Source organism: Carcharodon carcharias, chromosome 20 (genome assembly GCF_017639515.1).
Source record: "Carcharodon carcharias isolate sCarCar2 chromosome 20, sCarCar2.pri, whole genome shotgun sequence".
In the NCBI taxonomy this organism is placed as follows: domain Eukaryota; kingdom Metazoa; phylum Chordata; class Chondrichthyes; order Lamniformes; family Lamnidae; genus Carcharodon; species Carcharodon carcharias.
This window is the reverse complement of record NC_054486.1, coordinates 115,533,561-115,548,421: the sequence shown is the minus strand read 5'-3', so window position 1 is coordinate 115,548,421 and position 14,861 is coordinate 115,533,561. Positions and strand designations below refer to the sequence as shown.

General features: G+C 49.1%; 1 protein-coding gene across 3 annotated transcripts in view; it reads right to left on the bottom strand.

The window, feature by feature from the left end:
• esrrb (estrogen-related receptor beta) overlaps positions 1 to 14,861 on the bottom strand; it is a 184,922-nt gene that overhangs the window by 78,349 nt on the left and 91,712 nt on the right. For 2 of the 3 annotated variants that reach the window (XM_041214593.1, XM_041214591.1), the window contains exon 2: positions 8,790 to 8,906. The exons of the other annotated variant lie outside the window; for it this stretch is intronic. In XM_041214593.1, coding sequence (XP_041070527.1) covers positions 8,790 to 8,906 — 117 coding nt within the window. The remainder of the gene's footprint in view (positions 1 to 8,789; positions 8,907 to 14,861) is intronic. 3 annotated transcript variants of the gene reach the window in all.

Here is a 14,861-nt window from a genome sequence, read left to right as displayed (position 1 = left end):
CTTGCTTAGCAATAACCTGCTCACTGACGCCCAGTTTGGGTTCCGCCAGGGTCACTCAGCTCCTGACCTCATTACAGCCTTGGTCCAAACATGGACAAAAGAGCTGAACTCCAGAGGTGAGGTGAGAGTGACTGCCCTTGACATCAAGGCAGCATTTGACTGAGTGTGACAACAAGGAGCCCCAGCAAAACTGGAGTCAATGGGAATCAGAGGGAAAACTCTCCGCTGGTTGGAGTCACACCCAGCACAAAGGGAGATGGTTGTGGTTGTGGAGGTCAGTCATCTCAGCTCCAGGACATCACTGCAGGAGTTCCTCAGGGTAGTGTCCTCGGCCCAACCATCTTCAGCTGCTTCATCAATGACCTTCCTTCCATCATAAGGTCAGAAGTGGGGATGTTCACTGATGATTGCACAATGTTCAGCACCATTCGCAACTCCTCAGATACTGAAGCAGTCCATGTCCAAATGCAGCAAGACCTGGACAATATCCAGACTTGGGCTGACAAGTGGCAAGTAACATTCACGCCACACAAGTGTCAGGCAATGACCATCTCCAACAGGAGAGAATCTACCCATCACCCCTTGATATTCCACGCCATTACCATCACTGAATCCCCCACTATCAACATCCTGGGGGTTACCATTGACCAGAAACTGAACTGGACTTGCCATATAAATACTGTGGCTACAAGAGCAGGTCAGAGGTTGGGAATCCTGTGGAGAGTAACTCACCTCCTGACTCCCCAAAGCCTGTCGACCATCTACATGGCACAAGTCAGGAGTGTGATGAATACTCTCCACTTGCCTGAATGAGTGCAACTCCAACAACACTCAAGAAGCTTGACACCATCCAGGACAAAGCAACCCACTTGACTAGCACCACATTCACAAACATTCACTCCCTCCACCACCGACGCACAGTAGCAGCAGCGTGTGTACCATCTACAAGATGCACTGCAGGAATTCACCAAGGCTCCTTCGACAGCACCTTCCAAACTCACAACCACTACCATCTAGAAGGACAAGGGCAGCAGATAGATGGGAACACCACTATCTGGAAGTTCCCCTCCAAATCACTCACCATCCTGACTTGGAAATATATCGGCCGTTCCTTCACTGTCGCTGGGTCAAAATCCTGGAACTCCCTCCCTAACAGCACTGTGGGTGTACCTACACCACATGGACTGCAGCGGTTCAAGAAGGCAGCTCACCACCACCTTCTCAAGGGGCAACTAGGGATGGGCAATAAATGTTGGCCCAGACACCAAAGCTCACGTCCTGTAAATAAATAAAAAAATAATTTGGCCCATCATGTCTGCACCAGCTCTCCAAATGAGCATTATGACCTAGTGCCATTGCCCTGCCTTTTACCTGTACCCCTGCACGTTGTTTCTATTCAAATAATCATCTAATGTCCTCTTGAATGCCTCGATTGAACCTGCCTCCACCACACTTCCAGGCAGCGCATTCCAGACCCCTCACTGTGTGAAAAAAATTTTTCTCACATCACGTTTGCTTCTTTTACAAATCACTTTAACTCCGTGTCCTCTCGTTCTTGATCCTTTTACGAGTGGGAACAGCTTCTCCCTATCAACTCTGTCCAGCCCCCTCATGATTTTGAACATCTCTATCAAATCTCCTCTCAGCCTTCTCCTCTCCAAGGAGAACAGTCCCAACCTCTCCAATCTATCCTCATAGCTGAAGTTTCTCATCCCTGGAACCATTCTTGTAAACCTCTTCTGCACTCTCTCCAATGTGTTCACATCCTTCCTATAATGTGGTGCCCAGAACTGTACACAATACTCCAACTGAGGTCTAACTAGTGTCCTATACAAGTTCAGCATAGCCTCTCTGCTCTTGTACTCTGTGCCCCTATTAACAAGCCCAGGATACTATCTGCTTTATTAGCTGCTCTCTCAACCTGTCCTGCCACCTTCAATGATCTATACACATATACACCCAGGTCTTTCTGCTCTTGCACCCCCTTCAAAATTGTATCCCTTATTTTATATTCTTCCTACCGAAATGCATCACCTCACACTTTAAGCTTCATCTGCTAACCATCTGCCCACTCCACTAACTTGTCTGTGTCCCTATGAACTTGTCAGGAAGATCTAATACTTTTCATAATGTTATTGGAATTTATTGTAAAGTAGAATAATAGTGGGTTCTGTGTGTGTGTGTGTGTGTGTGTGTGTGTGTGTGTGTGTGTGTGTGTCTGTGTGTCATGTGTGTGTGTCTGTGTGTGTGTGTGTGTGTCTGTGTGTATGTGTGTCGTGTGTCTGTGTATGTGTGTCGTGTGTCTGTGTATGTGTCTGTGTGTGTGTGTGTGTGTGTGTGTGTGTGTGTGTATGTGTGTGTGTGTGTGTGTGTGTGTGTGTCTGTGTGTCATGTGTGTGTGTCTGTGTGTGTGTGTGTGTGTGTGTGTGTGTGTGTGTGTGTGTGTGTGTGTCTGTGTGTCATGTGTGTGTGTCTGTGTGTGTGTGTGTGTGTCTGTGTGTATGTGTGTCGTGTGTCTGTGTGTGTGTGTCGTGTGTCTGTGTATGTGTCTGTGTGTGTGTGTGTGTGTGTGTGTGTGTGTGTGTATGTGTGTGTGTGTGTGTGTGTGTGTGTTTGTGTGGCTTATTTGAATTAAAGGCAGCTGGTCTGAAGACTTTGATGTTACAGAAGATAAGTTAGGTTTGAAATGTTAAGTAGGTAAACATAGGTGTAAAGGGAACATTTGTATTTTTAAAATAAACCAGACTAGATTGATTTCAAAAGGGAGTGAAATATCACACCTAGCCAGGAGAAGTTAAGAAATAGTGTGCTTATTTTTCCCAAAGATTACTGGTAAAATTGACACTATGATATATTTTATTATCAGAGAGGTAAAAGTCCAAACATATAGTGAAACATTGGGAATTTGCATTCAAAAGGCAAAATATGTATAAAGGAGAGAAGGCTGTGTCTAAGGGTAGGAATTCTAAGATCTAACAAGTGTGAAAAACCTCCAGCATCTAAGCCTCAAGTTGCTGAGTACAAAGAACTGAAGTTAAGAAAACTCGCTTCGAATTGGATTGTTCAGGGTATCGTGTTTCTTTGCCTGGGTCTTTTAAAATCTATGTCTTACTGTTGCCTTAACCAAAGTTTAACTGGGAATTAGATTAACTAGGAGATTTTCAAGTTATCATAGTAATAATTTGTAGATCCATGTGTGTGCTTAAAATCATTTCTTCTATTAATAAAGGTTTAATTTAGTTTTGTAAGAAACCTATAAGATTTGGTGGTCCTATTACTACTGAATTCAAGGCATGCATCTCGAAATTTATGCAAATTGCAAAACAGTTGTGGCAGTTATTTAAATTTTCCCTTTGGGATTTGAGCAGCTCAGCATTTACCATCAGCTGGGCCGTAACAGCATCCTATACTGTCCTCGTAGTTTACAATGCTTCCAAGTTCCATATCATCTGCAAGCTTTGAAATTGTCCCCTGCACACCAGGGTTGGGATCATTAATATGCAGCAAGTTTAGAAAGTAGTTCATCAGAATAGAAGCAGCAGAGGTTTGAGGAACTCAGGGTTATGGAAGTTGCTGGAGTACGGGTCCCACACACACTGACTCTCACTGGGGTACAGGTACCACACACACTGACTCTCACTGGGGTCCGGGCCCTAAACACACACACTTACTGGGGTACGTGTCCCACACACACACTGACTCTCACTGGGGTAAGGGTCCCACACACAATAACTCTCACTGGGGTACGGGTCCCACACACACTGACTCTCACTGGGGTACAGGATCCACGCACACTGACTCTCACTGGGGTACAGGATCCACGCACACTGACTCTCACTGGGGTACAGGTTCCACACAAACTGACTCTCACTGGGGTACGGGTCCCACACACACTGACTCTCACTGTGGTACAGGCTCCACATGCACTGACTCTCACTGGGGTACGGGTCCCACACACACTGACAGTCACTGGGGTCCGGGCCCTAAACACACACACTGACTGGGGTACGTGTCCCACACACACTGACTCTCACTGGGGTAAGGGTCCCACACACAATAACTCTCACTGGGGTACGGGTCCCACACACACTGACTCTCACTGGGGTACAGGTACCACACACACTGACTCTCACTGGGGTAAGGGTCCCACACACAATAACTCTCACTGGGGTACGGGTCCCACACACACTGACTCTCACTGGGGTACGGGTCCCACACACACTGACTCTCACTGGGGTAAGGGTCCCACACACACTGACTGTCACTGGGGTACGGGTCCCACACACACTGACTCTCACTGGGGTACGGGTCCCACACACACTGACTCTCACTGGGGTACAGGTACCACACACACTGACTCTCACTGGGGTAAGGGTCCCACACACAATAACTCTCACTGGGGTACGGGTCCCACACACACTGACTCTCACTGGGGTACAGGTACCACACACACTGACTCTCACTGGGGTACAGTCCCACACACACTGACTCTCACTGGGGTACAGGCCCTAAACACACTGACTCTCACTGGGGTACAGTCCCACACACACTGACTCTCACTGGGGTACAGGCCCTAAACACACTGACTCTCACTGGGGTACAGGTACCACACACACTGACTCTCACTGGGGTACAGGCTCCACGCACACACTGACTCTCACTGGGGTACAGGCCCTAAACACACTGACTCTCACTGGGGTACGGGTCCCACACACACTGACTCTCACTGGGGTACAGGTACCACACACACTGACTCTCACTGGGGTACGGGTCACACACACACTGACTCTCACTGGGGTACGGGTCCCACACACACTGACTCTCACTGGGGTACGGGTCCCACACACACTGACTCTCACTGGGGTACGGGTCCCACACACACTGACTCTCACTGGGGTACGGGTCCCACACACACTGACTCTCACTGGGGTACGGGTCCCACACACACTGACTCTCACTGGGGTACGGGTCCCACACACACTGACTGTCACTGGGGTACGGGTCCCACACACACTGACAGTCACTGGGGTATGGGTCCCGCACACACTGACTCTCACTGGGGTACGGGTCCCACACACACTGACTCTCACTGGGGTACGGGTCCCACACACACTGACTCTCACTGGGGTCCGGGCCCTAAACACACTGACTCTCACTGGGGTACAGGTACCACACACACTGACTCTCACTGGGGTACGGGTCCCACACACACTGACTCTCACTGGGGTACGGGTCCCACACACACTGACTCTCACTGGGGTACGGGTCCCACACACACTGACTCTCACTGGGGTACGGGTCCCACACACACTGACTCTCACTGGGGTACGGGTCCCACACACACTGACTCTCACTGGGGTACGGGTCCCACACACACTGACTCTCACTGGGGTACAGGTACCACGCACACTGACTCTCACTGGGGTCCGGGCCCTAAACACACACACTGACTGGGGTACGTGTCCCACACACACACTGACTCTCACTGGGGTAAGGGTCCCACACACAATAACTCTCACTGGGGTACGGGTCCCACACACACTGACTCTCACTGGGGTACAGGCTCCACGCACACTGACTCTCACTGGGGTACAGGTTCCACACAAACTGACTCTCACTGGGGTACGGGTCCCACACACACTGACTCTCACTGGGGTACAGGTTCCACACAAACTGACTCTCACTGGGGTCCGGGCCCTAAACACACACACTGACTGGGGTACGTGTCCCACACACACACTGACTCTCACTGGGGTACGGGTCCCACACGCACTGACTCTCACTGGGGTACAGGTACCACACACACTGACTCTCACTGGGGTCCGGGCCCTAAACACACACACTGACTCTCACTGGGGTACAGGCTCCACACACACTGACTCTCACTGGGGTACAGGCCCTAAACACACTGACTCTCACTGGGGTAAGGGTCCCACACACACTGACTCTCACTGGGGTACGGGTCCCACACACACTGACTCTCACTGGGGTACAGGTACCACACACACTGACTCTCACTGGGGTACAGGCTCCACGCACACTGACTCTCACTGGGGTACAGGTACCACACACACTGACTCTCACTGGGGTACAGGCTCCACACACACTGACTCTCACTGGGGTACGGGTCCCACACACACTGACTCTCACTGGGGTACAGGTACCACGCACACTGACTCTCACTGGGGTACAGGTACCACACACACTGACTCTCACTGGGGTACAGGTCCCACACACACTGACTCTCACTGGGGTACGGGTTCCACACACACTGACTCTCACTGGGGTACAGGTTCCACACAAACTAACTCTCACTGGGGTACAGGCTCCACATGCACTGACTCTCACTGGGGTACGGGTCCCACACACACTGACAGTCACTGGGGTACGGGTCCCACACACACTGACTCTCACTGGGGTACAGGCTCCACACACACTGACTCTCACTGGGGTACAGGCTCCACGCACACTGACTCTCACTGGGGTACAGGTACCACACACACTGACTCTCACTGGGGTACAGGCTCCACACACACTGACTCTCACTGGGGTACGGGTCCCACACACACTGACGCTCACTGGGGTACAGGTACCACGCACACTGACTCTCACTGGGGTACAGGTACCACACACACTGACTCTCACTGGGGTACAGGTCCCACACACACTGACTCTCACTGGGGTACGGGTTCCACACACACTGACTCTCACTGGGGTACAGGTTCCACACAAACTAACTCTCACTGGGGTACAGGCTCCACATGCACTGACTCTCACTGGGGTACGGGTCCCACACACACTGACAGTCACTGGGGTACGGGTCCCACACACACTGACTCTCACTGGGGTACAGGTACCACGCACACTGACTCTCACTGGGGTACAGGCTCCACACACACTGACTCTCACTGGGGTACGGGTCCCACACACACTGACTCTCACTGGGGTACGGGTCCCACACACACTGACTCTCACTGGGGTACAGGCTCCACGCACACTGACTCTCACTGGGGTACAGGTTCCACACAAACTAACTCTCACTGGGGTACAGGCTCCACATGCACTGACTCTCACTGGGGTACGGGTCCCACACACACTGACAGTCACTGGGGTACGGGTCCCACACACACTGACAGTCACTGGGGTACGGGTCCCACACACACTGCCTCTCACTGGGGTACAGGTCTCACACACACAGACTCACACTGGGGTACAGGTTCCACACACACTGACTCTCACTGGGGTACAGGTACCACATACACTGACTCTCACTGGGGTATTGGTCCCACACACACTGACTCTCACTGGGGTACGGGTCCCACACACACTGACTCTCACTGGGGTACGGGTCCCACACACACTGACTCTCACTGGGGTACGGGTCCCACACACACTGACTGTCACTGGGGTACGGGTCCCACACACACTGACTCTCACTGGGGTACAGGTACCACACACACTGACTCTCACTGGGGTACAGGCTCCACACACACTGACTCTCACTGGGGTACGCGTCCCACACACACTGACTCTCACTGGGGTACAGGTACCACGCACACTGACTCTCACTGGGGTACAGGTACCACACACACTGACTCTCACTGGGGTACAGGTCCCACACACACTGACTCTCACTGGGGTACAGGCTCCATGCACACTGACTCTCACTGGGGTACAGGTTCCACACAAACTAAGTCTCACTGGGGTACAGGCTCCACACACACTGACTCTCACTGGGGTACGGGTCCCACACACACTGACTCTCACTGGGTTACGGGCCCACACACACTGACTCTCACTGGGGTACGGGTCCCACACACACTGACTCTCACTGCGGTACGGGTCCCACACACACTGACTCTCACTGGGGTACGGGTCCCACACACACTGACTCTCACTGGGGTACAGGTACCACGCACACTGACTCTCACTGGGGTACAGGTCCCTCACACACTGACTCTCACTGGGGTACGGGACCTAAACACACTGACTCTCACTGGGGTACGGGTCCCACACACACTGACTCTCACTGGGGTACAGGTACCACGCACACTGACTCTCACTGGGGTACGGGTCCCACACACACTGACTCTCACTGGGGTACGGGTCCCACACACACTGACTCTCACTGGGGTACGGGTCCCACACACACTGACTCTCACTGGGGTACGGGTCCCACACACACTGACTCTCACTGGGGTACGGGTCCCACACACACTGACTCTCACTGGGGTACGGGACACACACACTGACTCTCACTGGGGTACAGTCCCACACACACTGACTCTCACTGGGGTACGGGTCCCACACACACTGACTCTCACTGGGGTACAGGTTCCACACACACTGACTCTCACTGGGGTACAGGTTCCACACACACTGACTCTCACTGGGGTACAGGTAACACACACACTGACTCTCACTGGGGTACAGGTTCCACAGACACTGACACTCCGTGGGGTACAGGTAACACACACACACTCCGTATCTAACCTCGTTCTGTACCTGTCCTGGGAGTGTTTGATGGGGACAGTGTAGAGGGAACTTTACTCTGTATCTAACCCCGTGCTGTACCTGTCCTGGGAGTGTTTGATGGGGACAGTGTAGAGGGAGCTTTACTCTGTATCTAACCCCGTGCTGTACCTGTCCTGGGAGTGTTTGATGGGGACAGTGTAGAGGGAGCTTTACTCTGTATCTAACCCCGTGCTGTACCTGTCCTGGGAGTGTTTGATGATATGTCTCTCTGCTTTTGTCTCCACCGTCATCATCCACTTCATTCCCTTTCTTACCTTCTTTTAGCATTCCTACTTTCAGGCACTTCATAAAACGACAAGCTTGGCAGGATTTCCGTCTCCGCTTTGTGATTTCACATTCATTAGTGGCGGGACAGCTGTACTCGATGTTACCTGGACCAAAGCAGAGAACAGCATTACCCACGGGCAAAAATCACAATGTATTGAGCCTCCTACACTGAGTGTCTATGTCCCCATCTTCATCAAACACTCCCAGGACAGGTACAGCGCGGGGTTAGATACAGAGTAAATCTCCCTCTACACTGTCCCCATCAAACACTCCCAGGACAGGTACAGCACGGGGTTAGATACAGAGTAAATCTCCCTCTACACTGTCGCCATCAAACACTCCCAGGACAGGTACAGCACGGGGTTAGATACAGAGTAAAGCACCGTCTACACTGTCCCCATCAAACACTCCCAGGACAGGTACAGCACGGGGTTAGATACAGAGTAAATCTCCCTCTACACTGTCCCCATCAAACACTCCCAGGACAGGTACAGCACGGAGTTAGATACAGAGTAAATCTCCCTCTACACTGTCCCCATCAAACACTCCCAGGACAGGTACAGCACAGGGTTAGATACAGAGTAAAGCTCCCTCTAAGGGTCATGAGGACTCGAAACGTCAACTCTTTTCTTCTCCGCCGATGCTGCCAGACCTGCTGAGTTTTTCCAGGTAATTCTGTTTTTGTTCCCTCTACACTGTCCCCATCAAACACTCCCAGGACAGGTACAGCACAGGGTTAGATACAGAGTAAAGTTCCCTCTACACTGTCCCCATCAAACACTCCCAGGACAGGTACAGCACGGGGTTAGATACAGAGTAAATCTCCCTCTACACTGTCCCCATCAAACACTCCCAGGACAGGTACAGCACGGGGTTAGATACAGAGTAAACTCCCTCTACACTGTCCCCATCAAACACTCCCAGGACAGGTACAGCACAGGGTTAGATACAGAGTAAATCTCCCTCTACACTGTCCCCATCAAACACTCCCAGGACAGGTACAGCACGGGGTTAGATACAGAGTAAACTCCCTCTACACTGTCCCCATCAAACACTCCCAGGACAGGTACAGCACAGGATTAGATACAGAGTAAAGCACCCTCTACACTGTCCCCATCAAACACTCCCAGGACAGGTACAGCACGGGGTTACATACAGAGTAAAGCTCCCTCTACACTGTCCCCATCAAACACTCCCAGGACAGGTACAGCACGGGGTTACATACAGAGTAAAGCTCCCTCTACACTGTCCCCATCAAACACTCCCAGGACAGGTACAGCACGGGGTTACATACAGAGTAAAGCACCCTCTACACTTTCCCCATCAAACACTCCCAGGACAGGTACAGCACGGGGTTAGGTACAGAGTAAAACACCGTCTACACTGTCCCCATCAAACACTCCCAGGACAGGTACAGCACAGGGTTAGATACAGAGTAAATCTCCCTCTACACTGTCCCCATCAAACACTCCCAGGACAGGTACAGCACGGGGTTAGATACAGAGTAAACTCCCTCTACACTGTCCCCATCAAACACTCCCAGGACAGGTACAGCACGGGGTTAGATACAGAGTAAAGCACCCTCTACACTGTCCCCATCAAACACTCCCAGGACAGGTACAGCACGGGGTTAGATACAGAGTAAACTCCCTCTACACTGTCCCCATCAAACACTCCCAGGACAGGTACAGCACGGGGTTAGATACAGAGTAAAGCACCCTCTACACTGTCCCCATCAAACACTCCCAGGACAGGTACAGCACGGGGTTACATACAGAGTAAAGCTCCCTCTACACTGTCCCCATCAAACACTCCCAGGACAGGTACAGCACAGGATTAGATACAGAGTAAAGCACCCTCTACACTGTCCCCATCAAACACTCCCAGGACAGGTACAGCACGGGGTTACATACAGAGTAAAGCTCCCTCTACACTGTCCCCATCAAACACTCCCAGGACAGGTACAGCACGGGGTTAGATACAGAGTAAAGCTCGCTGTACACTGTCCCCATCAAACACTCCCAGGACAGGTACAGCACGGGGTTAGATACAGAGTAAAGCACCCTCTACACTTTCCCCATCAAACACTCCCAGGACAGGTACAGCACGGGGTTAGGTACAGAGTAAAACACCGTCTACACTGTCCCCATCAAACACTCCCAGGACAGGTACAGCACAGGGTTAGATACAGAGTAAATCTCCCTCTACACTGTCCCCATCAAACACTCCCAGGACAGGTACAGCACGGGGTTAGATACAGAGTAAATCTCCCTCTACACTGTCCCCATCAAACACTCCCAGGACAGGTACAGCACGGGGTTAGATACAGAGTAAAGCTCCCTCTACAATGTCCCCATCAAACACTCCCAGGACAGGTACAGCACGGGGTTAGATACAGAGTAAAGCTCTCTCTACACCGTCCCCATCAAACACTCCCAGGACAGGTACAGCACGGGGTTAGATACAGAGTAAAGCTCCCTCTACACTGTCCCCATCAAACACTCCCAGGACAGGTACAGCACGGGGTTAGATACAGAGTAAAGCTCCCTCTACACTGTCCCCATCAAACACTCCCAGGACAGGTACAGCACGGGGTTAGATACAGAGTAAAGGTCCCTCTACACCGTCCCCATCAAACACTCCCAGGACAGGTACAGCACGGGGTTAGATACAGAGTAAAGCTCCCTCTACACTGTCCCCATCAAACACTCCCAGGACAGGTACAGCACAGGGTTAGATACAGAGTAAATCTCCCTCTACACTGTCCCCATCCAACACTCCCAGGACAGTTACAGCACGGGGTTAGATACAGAGTAAATCTCCCTCTACACTGTCACCATCAAACACTCCCAGGACAGGTACAGCACGGGGTTAGATACAGAGTAAATCTCCCTCTACACTGTCACCATCAAACACTCTCAGGACAGGTACAGCACGGGGTTAGATACAGAGTAAAGCTCCCTCTACACTGTCACCATCAAACACTCCCAGGACAGGTACAGCACAGGGTTAGATACAGAGTAAATCTCCCTCTACACTGTCCCCATCAAACACTCCCAGGACAGGTACAGCACGGGGTTAGATACAGAGTAAATCTCCCTCTACACTGTCCCCATCAAACACTCCCAGGACAGGTACAGCACAGGGTTAGATACAGAGTACAGCTCCATCTTCACAATACCATCAATTGTAACCTGCGGGTCAACTGATCGTCACCATTGCTCATATAAATTTGGCAACGTATTATGGATAAATTTTACATACATTAAAGAAATGTTTCGAGTACATTGTAGAGACTGTTTCGTGCACAATATGGAGTGTCCAGCCCTCACTCCCTGCCATGTTTCAGGCTGTTAATGAAGTGTTTCCAACACACTATGTGAACGTTCAAACACACTTCTGGAAATTTTTCCATCTCATTATCGAGAATATTCGCCACATATTGTGGAAAGTGATAGCAGCACAAACAAGACAGCTTTTCGAGTACCATGAAGTAAGTGATTTCAGCACATCATCAACTGTGTTACCGGAATATTATGGAGAGTTTTTATAACACATCATAGGCTTCAATACATTATGGAGAGTGTTGCCATCAAGTTACAGGGAGATATTCCAACACATTATAGGTTGTGTTTCCTACACATTATAGATTATATGATTGCTATGCATCACAAATAGTGTTTCTTACACATTATAGATAATGTTTCTTACACATTATAGATTGTGTTTCCTACACATTATGGATAGTGTTTCCTATGCAATGTAGAGTGATTCATACGCATCATACATAGTGTTCCTTACACATTATAGATCATGTTTCTCACAAATTATACATTGTGTTTCTTACACATGATAGATAATGTTTCCTACACATTATGTATAGTGTTTCCTGCATATTGTAGATAATGTTTCCTACACATTATAGATTGTGTTTCTTACACATTATAGGTAATGTTTCCTGCACATTATAGACAGTGTTTCCCACATGTTATAAATTGTGTTTCTTACACATTATAGATAGTGTTTCCTACACATTATATATAGTGTTTCTGATACAATATAATGTCTCTTATACATTATATATAGTGTTTCTCACACATTGTAGATTGTGCTTCTTACACATTATAGATTGTGTTTCCTACACATTATAGATTATATGATTCCTATGCATCATAGATAGTGTTTCTTACACATTATAGATAATGTTTCTTACACATTACAGATAGCATTTCTTACGCATAATAGATTGTGTTTCCTACACATTATGGATAGTGTTTCCTATGCAATGCAGAGTGATTCATATGCATCATACATAGTGTTCCTTACACATTATAGATCATGTTTCTCACAAATTATACATTGTGTTTCTTACACATGATAGATAATATTTCCTGCACATTATAGATACCCCCTACATTTAAATCCAAATCATTTATGTTCACCACAAACAGCAAGGGCCCCAGCACCGAACCCTGCAGAACCCCATTTGAAACAGACTTCCAGTCACAGAAACATCCCTCTACCATTACTCTCTGCTTCCTGCCTCTCAGCCAATTTTAGATCCATTGTGCCGCTTTGCCTTAGATCCCATGGTCTCTTACTTTCTTGACCGGTCTGCCATGAGGGACCTTATCAAAGGCCTTGCTAACGTCCATGTAGACCACGTCAAATGCATTACCCCCATCAACACTCTGGTTACCTCCTCAAAAAATTGGATCAAATTTGTCAAACATGATCTTCCCTTAACAAATCCATGCTGACTATCCCTGATTGATCCATGTCTCTCCAAGTGCAGATATATTCTGTCCATCAGAATTCTTTCCAGTAACTTCCCCACCATAGAGGTTAGACTGACTGGCCTGTAATTTCCTGGTCTATCCCTTCCACCCTTTTTTAATAAAGGGACAATGTTAGCAGTTTCCAGTTCTCTGGCACCTCACCTGTGACCAGAGAGGATTTGAAAATTACTGCCAGGGCCCCTGATATCTCTTCCCTTGCCTCCCTCAACAGCCTGGGATACATCTCATCCTGGCCTGTGGATTTATCCACTTTTAAGGCCGCTAAACCCATTAGTACCTCTTCTCTCTCTCTGTTAATTTCCTCCAATATTTCACAGTCCTCCACCCTGATGTTTATACCTGTGTCATTCTTTCCCATTGTGAAGACTGACACAAAGTATTCATTGAGGACTGTACCCACGTCTTCCGGGTCCATAATTGGCCCGACTCTTTCCCTAATTATTCTCTTGCTCTTTATATATTTGATAAATCCCTTTAGGTTTTCCTTTATTCTACCCACCAATGCTTTCTCATGCACTCTCTTAGTTTTCCTAATTTCCTTTTTAAGTCGCTCTCTGTACTTTTTATACTCCTCTAAGGGCTCTGGTATCTGCCATAAGATTCTCTTTTTTTTAAGTCCTTTGACATCCAGGGTTCTCCAGACTTGGTCCCCCCTTTGTCCTTACAGGAACATATTTGCCCTGTACTCTCACTATTTCCTCCTTGAATGCCTCCCACTGCTCTGACACAGTTTTATCTGCAAGTAGCTGCTCCCAGTCCACTTGGGCCAAATCGTATCTCATTTTAGTAAAATTAGCCTTTCCCCAGTTTAGAACTTTTATTCCTGGCACAACCTTATCCTTTTCCATAACTATCCTAAATCTAACTGAGTTATGGTCACTATCACCAAAATGCTCCCCTACTGATACACCTTCCACCAGCCTGGGCTCATTTCCCAATATTAGGTCCAGATCTTGCCCCTCCCTTGTTGGACTTTCTACATACTGGCTAAAAAAGTTCTCCTGGATGCAACTTAAGAATTTTGCTCCCTCTTCTACCTTGCACACTGAAACTATCCCAGTTAATATTTGGGTTGTTAAAATCCCCTACTATTACTGCCTTATTATTCTTACACTTCTCTGAAATGTGATTACATATTTGATCCTCTATCTCTCCCTGACTGTTTGGGGACCTATAGTACACACCCAACAGCGTGTTTGCTCCTTTTGTGTTTTTATTTCTACGCATATGGCTTCATTTGATGATCCTTCCAGGATATTA